At 42.8% G+C, this 13,034-nt stretch overlaps 1 protein-coding gene across 11 annotated transcripts in view; it reads left to right on the forward strand.

Moving 5' to 3' along the window:
* Positions 1-11,840, forward strand: part of PROM1 (prominin 1) — a 156,029-nt gene extending 144,189 nt beyond the window's left edge. For 5 of the 11 annotated variants that reach the window (XM_050789895.1, XM_050789894.1, XM_050789897.1 and 2 more), the window contains 4 exons: positions 171-194; positions 614-682; positions 8,993-9,029; positions 10,707-11,840. In XM_050789895.1, the coding sequence (XP_050645852.1) occupies positions 171-194; positions 614-682; positions 8,993-9,005 (106 nt within the window). In that variant the 3' untranslated portion in view covers positions 9,006-9,029; positions 10,707-11,840. The remainder of the gene's footprint in view (positions 1-170; positions 195-613; positions 683-8,992; positions 9,030-10,706) is intronic. The other 6 variants (XM_050789901.1, XM_050789903.1, XM_050789904.1 and 3 more) reach the window with 2 other exon arrangements.
* The last annotated feature ends 1,194 nt before the right edge of the window (positions 11,841-13,034 follow it).

Here is a 13,034-nt window from a genome sequence, read left to right on the forward strand (position 1 = left end):
CTGGTGAATGTGTATGCCTCGTTTTTCACTTCGCCCATCTTTCAATGTGGGTCTCTCCTGAATTTGCACTGTCAGTATCTGTGTTAGAGTAAATATCTGGGGGATGTAGTTGCTGAGCTTTCATAATAATTAAAAAAATTAATTTTATCTCCCTTTTTTGTATTTTATAGTGTTGAAACTATACCCATGAAAAAGTAAGCCTTTTTTAAAAAAACTATATTCTTAGATGGGATGGGGGAGGTTTATATTATTATGTAATGGACCTTAAACATTAAGTTATTGGCATCTTAAAATTACGTAGAAACAGCAAATCTGTCCAGGCAAAAATAAATTGCAATGCCTCTTCAAAAGAGGGCTGGCGCAGGGAAGGTGCTCAAGAAATACTTCATGAATTAATGAAAGTTTTATGTGCTAAGTTTATTAATCTATAAAGTAGTCATTTGGTCTTTGAAATTTAAAAGGAGCAAAATGTAAACTACTCATTTGTCTTGTTTTTAGATTTAACAAATTGTTACATACTTTTCGTGACCATTACATTGTCTTTGTAATCCATGATGTAAATACTTCATCTGAGAGATAACATGGTGTTTTGGTGTATTTATTTTTGTTACAGTATGGAAAATGGTAATAATGGTTATCATAAAGATCATTTATATGGTATTCACAATCCTGTTATGACAAGGTAAAGCAAAGTGTGGAAGTGCATGCCTGTTCTGTGATAAACCGTCTCATCTCCTGTATATCGGCACGGAATTTTCTGCATGCTGTTGATGCCTTCACTTCTCTGTGTGTGATACTTTATCAATGCTAGTCTCCAATCATGCTCTACATAGTGTTCTATGATGCCATGAGTTTAAATGTTCAGTAGATTTCTAAACAACGGAATTATTCAGCAACTAAAATTTGGTGTCATCTTAAAATGCTATGTATGGTTGTAGATCATTACAGATTAAATGCATGCATACCTTGCATTTAGAATTTCTCTGCACCAAATAAACTGAGTAGTTACAGTTTTCAAAGCCCCTTCCTTCCTTCCTTCCTTCCTTCCTTCCTTCCTTCCTTCCTTCCTTCCTTCCTTCCTTCCTTCCTTCCTTCCTTTTTTCCCTTCCTTTTTTCCCTTCCTTCCAATAAATTAACTGTAACCAACCAGAAAAAGAACCCCAATTCTTCCTCCAAAATCTTTATGAATTTATGTTCTCTAGAAGTAAGGAGCTTCTCTGGTTCTGGATATGTTATATATCAGGTAACTCTGAGCTTTGCTTGCCAGAGGTCAATCCTCTTCTGAGGCTCTACTAAGAATTCAGACCCACACGTCAGCCAGGGACCTATCTGCTCAGAAGAGGTGGAGCCATAGTGTGCAGGGCAGCAGGGCCACAGTGGGCTGTCCTCTTCAGTGGGCGTGGTCCTTCCCATGCCCATGCAGCTGGCCCCCTAGTGGTCCCCCGAGCCCTGCTCCACACAGTGATGTCTCAGATGCAAAAGCGTGAGTCTAACGGTGCATGGGGGGGGATCCACCTTAGAAGGCTCACGCTCCACATGGGAGGCGTCCAGTTAAAAGTGCCCACATTCAGGGAAGCCCACAGCTTTGGCTTCACACCAGGTATTTCTATTTAGAGCCTCCCAGGCCAGAAGCTGCTCATCAGTCAGGCACATCCTTATCTTAAGCAATATTACCTAATAACAGTTGATGCTGCACCTTGGTCAGATTTCAAGGTGAACAGAACCAGAAAGTCATAAAATTTGTCCTTTCAGAAGGATAAGTGGCTTCCTGGACTTAAAACTTGGAACATTGTAAAAAATTCAGAACTTTTCATTATAATTTTCCATTTAGGGGAAGAGAAGTTACCTGAGTGCATTCCAGCTGCTATAACGAAATGCCTTAAACTAGGTAGCTTGTAGACACCAGGGTTTATTTCTCACAGTTCTGGAGGCAGGGAAAACAAGACGAAGGTGCCAGCAGATTCGGTGTCCGGTGAAGGACCACTTTCTCATAGGTGGCGTCGTCTTGCCAAATCCTCACATGGCGGAAAGGACAGGCTGGCTCCTTGGAGTCTCTTTTCTAAAGGCGTTAATGAGAAACTAATGAGGGCCCTGCCTTCATGACCTAAAGCATCACTGTGATTACGATTTCAATGTATGAATTTTAGGAGTGCACATTCAGCTGAGAGCAGAAATGGTGATAATAACAAAAATAAAGTTCTCGGTCAGGCACGGTGGCTCACGCCTGTAATCCCAGCACATTGGGAGGCCAAGGTGGGTGGATCACGAGGTCAGGAGATCAAGACCATCCTGGCTAACACGGTGAAACTTTGTCTCCACTAAAAACACAAAAAAGTAGCCAGATGTGGTGGCACACGCCTGTAGTCCCTGCTACTCAGGAGGCTGAGGCAGGAGAATCGCTTGAACCCGGGAGGCAGAGATTGCAGTGAGCCGAGATCGTGCCACTGCATTCCAGCCCGGGTGACAGAGGGAGACTCCGTCTCTAAATAAATACAGTTCTGAAATGGCAAATTGACTTCATCTCATCTCATATTTCCAGTACACAAGGCTTGGTGGCTAGAGTGCTGTATTGTGACAGAGTTGAAGATAGAGTTAAGTATCAATTAGCCAGGTATGCTCTGGGGATAGCAGACAGCACGGCTGCCTGCATAATGTCCTGGCCTTCTTTTTCGTGGTGTAGCATGCTTGGAGGGTATCTTACATATATGGACTGAGATTTTCAAGATCAGAGGACAGCTGTTCTCAATTACCTTGGTTGCCCTAACATCGGATCTTCTAGGACTACTCTGAATTTGTAGAATTGCTTCCTGGTGCTTGCCTGTTGGTTGTGAAGGCACTGAAAGTACTCTTTGTTCTAAGAAGAGTCATCCAGGCTGCATGGAAGATGCTAGAGAGAGAGACGCAAGCCTGGGTGGAGGTTGCCACAGGCAGATTTTCTGGAAGCAATGCTGAAATGGAGTTTGGAGTGCAGGATGTTTATGAGGATCCATGGTTGTGAAAGAAAGGGGGAGAAGTTGAGGTTGGCCTGCCAAAGCCTTGGCCCGGCTGGTCAGGAGCTCTGGATCAAGCATGGCCTGTAGGGAGTTGCCCACATTGGGCTCAGCTAAGCCTTTGCAACCCCATCTTCCCCCAGAGCGGTAGGCTCTGACAACTGGAGGTTCTCTGCTGGCCATGCTGCCCCCAGCTGGAGGCAAGTCATTCTTAAAAGGGAATCTAGAAGGCACAACTCCATGGCTCCCTGAGAGGCAGATGCACGGGTAGGCCTGGAAGAATGTGCTGCATCCAAGAAATCCTCCCACAATTGAAAGGGAGGTGTCAGTGTGCAAGCTGGCAAGACAGCCTTTGAGATGCCAGGGTCCTCTCCGCACACCAGTACTGCCACAGACCTTTGTCACTAAGGCATGATCATCACAGCCAACCGGACTCTGGCTAATTCCCAGCTTCAGATCTGAGTGCTGGAAATAGGCAGGCGTCAGCTGTCTTCTGTCTTACGCCACCACGTGAGCCCTTTCCTACAAAGGAGGGTAGATTTCCAGTTCTAGCATCAATAAGAGAATAACCGAGCACCTATTTAGTGCCACAGATGTCCTGTGTATAGCGTCAAAGACTTAATTGTCTAGGCTCAAGAAGCTTGTTGTGGCTCTCCTTATTTACTAGTTTTTACCCACATTGCTGGAACAGCATAAGATTTGCTAACTCTTGGATTTAACTTGCTGCACAAGAAAAAAGACATGATAATGATGGAAAATAGGAAAATGTTAGAAAACAGCCCTAGTCGGTGTTGAGAAATGCCACTCTTCTCACTTGCTAATGAACATTTCATCTTGGGCTGTTAGCATTGACATTCAAACTAGATTAAATGCCTTCGTTCTGTTAAATACATAAATGAAGCTTTAGGATGATTCTGTGGTCATTCTTACTACAACAGACATTGGAAGGACTTGTCCTTGTGAAGGGCCTAGCACTTCACACATCTGTGAAGCCTGGGACTAGGGATATACTAATGTTGGGTGACCTTCCTTAACGGTCCACAGTATATTTGAATTTTTTTCTACTTTCTATATTCTGTGTTCTACAGTAGAGCTCTAAGGGCAGGTTGAAGTGTTTTGTTTCAATAAGAGAAAAATCCCAAAGACTGACACCGTATGTGAGTTTCGCTGAAGCACCTTTCATGGTAACAATTAAATTGAGACTTGTTTTCCTTCCTGCACACCCACCTCCAGTGGGAGCCCTGGCAAGTCTCCTGGATGTTCAGCCCATCCACAGGCAGTCAGTGAAGAATCATAGTTTTGATTTGGTTTATTTGCAGAAGGTTAGGAAATGACAGCCCAGAAGCTCTAGGGACATTGGGACACCTTTCTTTTCCACCCAGACCCTCCTAGAGGTCCCAGGGGTCTGAGTTGGAGTGGATCCTTGCTCTGCCTCCATGTGTCATTATGGAAGTGCTATTTAATGTCCTTGAGCCTCAGTTTTCTCACTTGTAAAAGGGGGGAATAATAAAAGCTTTGAGGCTGGGTGTGGTGGCTCACGGCTGTAATCCCAGCATTTTGGGAAGCCAAGGCCGGCAAATCACAAGGTCAGGAGTTCAAGACCACGCTGGCCAACGTGGTGAAACCCCATCTCTACTAAAAATACAAAAAAAATAGCCAGGCGTAGTGGCAGGCACCTGTAATCCCAGCTACTCGGGAGGCTGAGGCAAGAGAATCACTTGAACCCGGGAGGGAGAGGTTTCAGTGAGCTGAGATCGCACCACTGCACTCCATCCCGGGCGACAGAGTGAGACTCTGTCTCAATAAATAAATAAATAAAAATAAGAGGCTTGTTTGCATAGGGTTGTGAGGGTTCAGTGAGGTAACCAGGCAAAATATTCACCCTTTGACCACTGTGAGCCCTTATTTAAGGGTTTGCGGTTCACTATAAAAACCATAATCTTTTCTTATTACCCTGGCATTTCCGATGGAGGGAACCCAAAGGTGATTCAGAAGATAACTAAGTGTGGCTCTAATCTGTTAGCTGAGCCAGCTCCACTTAGCCTCCATCGATGACACCAACTGGGCTATGGATATTAGCAGACACCTCGTGATACCGTTGTACAAATGAACCCGAATTGATGCCTCCTTCACATGGCTTGAGACTGTGATTTTCCCCCAGTGTTTATCGCCAACAGTTTTCAGGTGTTGGCTGCATTTCAGGACAAAGCTAGGTTTAAGAGGCAAATGATCAGTGTACAGAGAAGGTGCTTGGCTATTTTAGAAAAGCCTTCTGGCTGGGCGCGGTGGCTCACGCTTTTAATCCCAGCACTTTGGGAGGCTGAGGAGGGAGGATCACTTGAGCCCAGGAGTTTAAAACCAGCCTGGGCAACATAGCAACACCCTGTCTCTATAAATGAAAAAAAAAAAATTCATTTTAACGTAAGAATGAAAGAAAAGCCTTCTGCAAACCAGGACGTTAGTACTTACCAAGTGTGGAGCAGTTTGATAACAAATATTGCTTCATGGAGTGTTTCCCAGGAGAATTCTCTCAAGTAAGAACCATAAAGTGGGGTGCTTCTGAGTGGCAAACTCAGTTTCATGCACTAGTTTTTTTTTGTTCCCCTTTTCTTTTATCTTTGTTATTTCTTAAACACTCACACACATGTATACACACACATACTGTAATTAGTCCCTTATACATACAATCTGTGGTTATTTGCTTTTGATTGAAGGAAAAGTTAATAGACTTTCATATAAACCTACGTGAGCCTGGATTTTCTTTCCAACGATGCTTCTGTCTGCCACACAAAGTCTCCAGAGCAAGTGGAGGCATTTTCATTTCAGGAAATAATGATTTCCAAATCTTCTTCCTGGCCTTTCGTGGATCACTAGAGGTCACTCAGATTGTGATCTTTCTCCTGCTAGGGAGTTCTTTAGAGAGAGAGAGAGATTGAAAAAAGAGAGAGAGAGTGTGTGTGTATGTGTGTGTGTGTGTGTGTGTGTGTAAACTTATTCTGTCTAGCTCTGACTTCAGAGATCAAGAGAGAAAGTTGCTCCACGTGAGGCCACAAAGGCTTGAGAACAACTGAACACCAGTGTTGGTCCGGTAGCCCCAGGAACGGGGCAGGATGGCCACCCTGCCTCATCCTGCACAGTCCTCACATTGGCCCTTTATGGCTATCATCACCTCCCTGTTATCTGTCTTTTGCAGATAGACTCAGGGACATGTAGGCCATGCCCAGGTCTCCACAGCTAGCCAGGGCCAAGCTAAGATTTGAGCTATTTCTCCTATTCTCCCAAAGGCAGGTGGGCAAAGAAAAATTCCCAAAACAGGTGGAAAGACCACAGAATAATTTGATTATTTTTCCCAGTCTTCACTCTGAAGACTACCAAATTGGCAGAAAGAGGAACAAATAAGAGGCAAATGTTGCTAGAAACTCTAGTTTATCTGAAAAGGAGAGAAATCTGATTTTAATATGAAATTACCCTTTTTAATGTTAGCAAACAATGTTGAGAAAAAAATACCATGGGGGCCCAACAAAATATGCCTGTGAACCACCTTCTTGCTAGTTCTGCTGCAGATGGTGTTCATTGTGAGTGCTGTTGTAGATTCTTTGTTGTTGTTGTTGTTGTTGTTTGAGACACAGTTTCACTCTGTCACACAGGCTGGAATGCAGTGGTGTGATCTCGGCTCACTGCAACTTCCGCCTCCTGGGTTCAAGCGATTCTTGTGCTTCAACCTCCTGAGTAGCTGGGATTACAGGCTCACACTACCATGCTCAGCTAATTTTTCTGTTGTTAGTAGAGATGGAGTTTTGCTCTGTTGGCCAGGCTGGTCTTGAACTCCTGACCTCAAGTGATCTACCCCAAAGTGCTAGATTACAGGCATGAGCCACCACGCTTGGCCAGATTCTTAGATAGAAGTAGGAGGGGTTCGCATGGCTGCACCTCTGCAGCCTGGAGGAGGAAGCAGGTGGATCCCAGGGAATGCTACATGAACAGCAGCTGACCCTCACCTGGGTAGGTTCTGGCTGCATAGGTCTTGGGTGCTTGGAACCCCTTCCCTTGTGTGATGTTTTAGGTTCTTCAGGGACCAGGACCTTCCTTTTTCTGTGAAGGAGATAGTGCATCAGTGACAAACAGATTCCACCTCCTGGGCCAACTTCTCTCTGTTGATCAGGTTGCCCAGAGCCCTGTGTTGATTGAAATCTGGAGGTTTAATCCAGACTGACTCAAAAGTGCTGTCATCAGTGTGTGATGTCCACTCTGGGGACAGGAGATCTCAGATGTCATGCACTGGCCTTCTTTATTTTATTACTTTTTTGTGTTGGGCACCCAGGAAGTTATCATTCAGAGCCCAAATCCTAATGGCCTGAAGAAAAGTATCTCCAGTTATGGTCTCATCTAAGGCCCTTTGTTTCTCTTACATCAGGATCTTCCAGGATTAGTTTTAGTTACTTGCTATAGTTTCATTGTCTCCTCCAAAACTCATGTTGAGATTTAATTGCCGTTGTCACTATATTAATAGGCGAGACCTTGGACAGGTGGATAGGTCATGAGAGCTCTGCCTTCATAAATGGATTAATACCATTATCATGGGAGTGGGCTCCTGATAAAAGGAGGAAGCTCGACCCCATTCCCTGTCTGTCTCTTGCACTCATTTGCCCTTCCACCATGGGATGATGCAGCATGAAAGCCCTCACCAGATGCCAGCACCAAGCTCTTGGACTTCGTGGCCTTCAGAACTATAAAAAACATTATTTTTTTTTTCTTTGTAAGTTACCCAGTCTCTGATATTCTGTTATAGCAGCAGAAAACAGACTAAGACACTGCCTAAATTGGTTTGTTTCGCTCATTTCCTGCTTCTGAGGTCTCCAGAGTTCCATCTCTTCCAGGATAGGATGGATATACTGTCTGGAGGAGAGGCACTGCTAGGCAAGAGGAGAAGAACCAGTGATCCTGTTAGTGTGTGCAGTATCCCTCTGCTCAGTAAGGCAAATGTAGATATTCTTTAGAAATGATCGCCAGAGCCTACAGTCCTTCATAATGTTCAGCTCCAGGTCCTGGTGAGGTGGACAGTAACAAGAGATTGAACCAGCCCCTGCTTGCACCCTTTTCCAGGGGCCCTTTGAGCCCTTTCAATAAAGAGTTTGTTTCTTTACCGAAAGCATAAAGAGTAGTGCAGGAAGAGGCACACAGAACCAAGCATGTGCACTTTCTCAAGTGAAACACTTTAGAAGGAATGTCTTGCCTGGCAGGTGCCCTGATGTCCTCTGTGCACATCCTCTCCCAACCTCATGTGTCTGATGCAGCACTGGAGCGAGGCAAGGTGGACCCTGCAGGTTCAGGGGGGTTGTGATCCACCCAAAGTCACAGTTGGGGAGGGTGGTGCCCGAGTTGAAACTGTAGACCTTCCAGATGGAGTTCACTAGTCTCCCCCTGGCGTATACCTTTTGATTGTCAAGGCCATTATCCCGGAGTCACTTTAGAGGACACTAGGGCTACTGTTGATGGTTCACCCAGAGAGCCACTTAGAGGCCATATGCACTGCCTGATCTTACACCCAGGAATTTGTAGTTGTAATAAGGTCCCTGCAGAACTTCCATTTGCTTCTGTCTTCTCTCCTAGAAGCAGACTTTAGAAAGACTCCTGTGGTAGACTGGTGTGTACTGCGGTGTTGCTGCTGGTCTAATGTCTTCAACATGTATTGTTAGTGACTCTTAACACTTTTAACCTTAGATTGTGAATATTCATTTATATGATATTCACATATCATTTATATGATAAACTGTCATAGTCTGTTTATCCTCTTTATCTTCTAGTCTCTTTTTAAAAGCGATACAAACAGAAGCTAGAGTAACAAATGTTTTGTCGGACACATTCTTCTTGATAAACTTTATGAGGTGTGGTTTATATTCGTCTGTACCTTTAGTAACAGGTCTGCTTCTTAGCACAGAGGTGATGAAACCACCCACAGCTTTCCTGGGGTTATTATATTTCTTTATTTTTTTGTTTTTTAGCCCATCACATTGATAGCTGATGTTGAAATTGCTCGAGGTAAGTTTGATGCTTTCGTTGAAGAGAATCTATAGGACTATAGTTTTTAGTTTTTAGAACATCAAAATATAGCTATTCCTAATACATTAAGTGGGAAATCTAGGTCAGTATATTACACATGATGATTTTATATATCCAGTCCACCCTCTGTACCTGCAGGTTCCACATCCACGGATTCAAGCTGTGGATTAAAAATACTGTAAAAAAAGTTTTTTAAATAACAGTACAAAAATAAAAATAATAAAAACAATACAGTATAACAACTACTTACATAACACTTACATTGTATTAGGTATTATGAGTAATCTAGAGATGATACACAGTATGTTTAGGTATTATGAGTAATCTAGAGATGATACACAGTATGTTGGAGGATGTGTGTAGGGGTCCTGGAACAAATCCCACATGGATCCTGAGGGATGACTGGATATATAGATACGATACAATGACCTTCTCTGTATATACATACATTGCTATATAAATGTGTGTGTATTTATATATGTGTATACACACACACACAGTAAGTATGTGTGTATATTTTAAAAAATAAGTTTTTTTTTTTAAGTAAAAAAATAAGGGCTGGCGCGGTGGCTCACACCTGTAATCCCAGCACTATGGGAGGCCGAGGCGGGTAGATCGCTTGAGGTCAGGAGTTGGAAACCAGCCTGGCCAACATGGTGAAACCCTGTTTCTACTTTAAAAAGTTAGCCGGGTGTGGTGGCAGGCCCCTGTAATCCCGCCTGTAATCTCAGCTACTCAGAAGGCTGAGGCAGGAGAATCGCTTGAACCTGGGAGGCAGAGGTTGCAGTGAGCCGAGATCGCACCACTGCACTCCAGCCTGGGCAACAGAGTGAGACTCCATCTCAAAAAAAAAAAAAAAGTTTTTTTAGAGTAAAAAATAAGCCAGGCATGGTGGTGCCTAACTGTAGTCCCAGCTACTGGGGTGGGAGGTGGTGGTAGAAGGATTGCTTGAGCCCAGGAGTTCAAAGATGCAGTGAACCATGATTATACCTGTGAAGAGCCAACACACTTATGCACTCCAACTTGGAAAATGTAGTGAGGCCCTATCTCTAAAAAAACAAAAGAACAAACAAAAATCTAGAAATCTGTGTACCAACCACATACCTTGAGTATTATAGACTTAAAATTTTTTTCTGGCTGGGTGTGGTGGCTCATGCCTGTAATCCCAGCACTTTGAGAAGCTGAGGTGGGCAGATCACTTGGGATTAGGAGTTCGAGACCAGCCTGGCCAACATGACGAAACCCTATCTCTACTAAAAAATATAAAAATTAGCCTGGCATGGTGGCAGGTGCCTGTAGTCCCAGCTACTTGGGAGGCTGAGGCAGGAGAATCACTTGAACCTGGGAGGCGGAGGTTGCAGTGAGCCAAGATTGCACCATTGCACTCCAGCCTAGGTGACAGAGTGAGACTCCCTCTCAAATAATAATAATAATAAATAAATAAATAAATAAACAAAAACCACAAAGTTTTTTTCTATATTGCTATATTTTAACAAATTGTTTTGCAACAAACATATTGTTGTGCCTCTTGAACGAGTTTATATTTTCCTTAGTTCTTAGGCTCCTGGTGGGGACCATTTTAGGATTATGCATTCTTGGTTTTCTCTTTATTAATTCAAAAGCAATTTCTAAAATTGTGTTTAACTTTCATTTCAGCATCAGGATACTCAAAGTGGAAAGGATCACAGATTTTTGGTAGTTTCTGGGTCTACAAGGACTTTCCAAATCCAGGAGGAACGCCAGTGGCAACGTAGTGACTCAGGCGGGCACCAAGGAAACGGCGCCATTAGTCTCTGGGTAGTGCTTTAAGAATGAACACAATCATGTTTATAGTCCATGGTCCATCACTATTCAAGGATGACTCCCTCCCTGTCTATTTTTGTTTTTTACTTTTTTACACTGAGTTTCTATTTAGACACTACAACATATGGGGTGTTTGTTCCCATTGGATGCATTTCTGTCAAAATTCTTATCAAATGTGATGGCTAGGTTCTAACATATTGCCATGTGTGGAGTGTGCTAAACACACACCAGTTTACAGGAAAGATGCATTTTGTGTACAGTAAATGGTGTATATACCTTTTGTTACCACAGAGTTTTTTAAACAAATGAGTATTATAGGACTTTCTTCTAAGTGAATAAGTCACCATTGACTTCTTGGTGCTGTTGAAAATAATCCATTTTCACTAAAAGTGTGTGAAACCTACAGCATATCCTTTGCACAAAGATTTTTATCTATTATACTTTATCAAAGATTGGTCATGTTCCATTTGGAAATGGCATGCAAAAGCAATCCTAGAGAAACCTGCGTAATTCTATCTGCAAATTCAAAAGAGAGAGAGAGATCTTGAGAGAAAGAAGTGCTGTTCGTTCAAAAGTGGAGTTGTTTTAACAGATGCCAATTACAGTGTACAGTTTAACAGAGTTTTCTGTTGCATTAGAATAAACATGAATTGGAGTGCAGCTAACATGAATATCATCAGACTAGTATCAAGGGTTCTAAAATGAAATATGAGAAGATCCTGTCACGATTCTTAGATTTGGTGTCCAGCATGGATGAAACCTTTGAGTTTGGTCCCTAAATTTACATGAAAGCACAAGGTAAATATCCATTTGCTTTAGGATTTTCATGTTGGATCTGTCATTATCAAAAGTGATGAGCAATGAAAAACTGGTCGGACAAAATTTAACATTGACGTAATGAAATTCCAGATGTAGGCTTTCCCCCAGGTCTTTTCATGTGCAGATTGCAGTTCTGATTCGTTTCAATAAAAAGGAACTTGGAAAACATGGTCTGTATGTTGCTTCCTTGAGTAGATCCAGCGACTCACAAGTTAGATGATGAAATTTGGGCATATATTATTTGTGAATTTATTCCATTACTTATTATTAAAGGCCCATTATACAGAAGTAATTCAAGGTCAAGGTAAAGGTCAATGTGGGCTTTTTTTTTTTTAGATCTTCTTCAGGTCTAAAGTCATCATTTCCTAGGGAACTGTCCAGGTCACAATACACACAATTGGATACCAACTATAGGCAAACTCTGCTTTGCCTGATGTACTCCTAAACATACACAAGTAAAAATGAATGTCTTTAAAACAACACACAAGAGGCTTGCAATTTAAACAAGACTATGTAGTGTATAATTCTTCAGAGGAAATTACCTCCTAACTTCCCATTTTTTGAAAACCTGATTTTTCTATCGCCCATTTAAATAGTTCAAGTTATTCAAGCCAACTTAATACTCGTAGTGTCACTCTTGCAACTTTTATTTATTTATTTTTCAGTATCTCAAATCACCAAACACAGTGGAAGGATATGGTCCTAAAGTTCTTATCTTTGCTAAAAAAAAATCAGCCTGGCCGGGCACAGTGGCTCACGCCTGTAATCCCAACACTTTGGGAGGCTGAGGACAGTGGATCATGAGGTCAGGAGATCGGGACCATCCTGGCCAACATGGTGAAACCCCATCTCTACTAAAAATACAAAAATTAGCTGGCAGTGGTGGCATGTGCCTGTAGTCCCAGCTACTTGGGAGGCTGAGGCAGGAGAATCGCTTGAACCTGGAAGGCGGAAGTTGCAGTGGGCTGAGATCGTGCCACTGCACTCCAGCCTGCTGAGAAAACGAGACTGTTTCAAAAAAGAAAAAAAAAAATCAACCTTTCCTCAACCCAACTGCACACTCAGCCTGGTAGTACAACATGTTTTCTTTTTTTCCTTCTCTTCGGAAATAATTTCCTTGAAAGAATTATCTACATATCTCTATGTCCACTTTCTCATTTCCACTGGTTCTTCAGCTCCTGGGACCTGGCTTCTGTCCCCACCACTCCTGAAGGGCTCCTGTCGGGGTCTCCGAGGAGTGTATGTGATGTGACTTTTGTGAACTCCGATGTGACTTTTGTGAACACATCCCCTTTACAAAGATCTCCCTTCAGGCTCCCAAAGGAGCCCTCTCCAGTGTCTTCTTGGGGCATGGCTGTCTAT

This window comes from Macaca thibetana, chromosome 5, assembly GCF_024542745.1.
Source record: "Macaca thibetana thibetana isolate TM-01 chromosome 5, ASM2454274v1, whole genome shotgun sequence".
Taxonomy (NCBI): Eukaryota; Metazoa; Chordata; class Mammalia; order Primates; family Cercopithecidae; genus Macaca; species Macaca thibetana.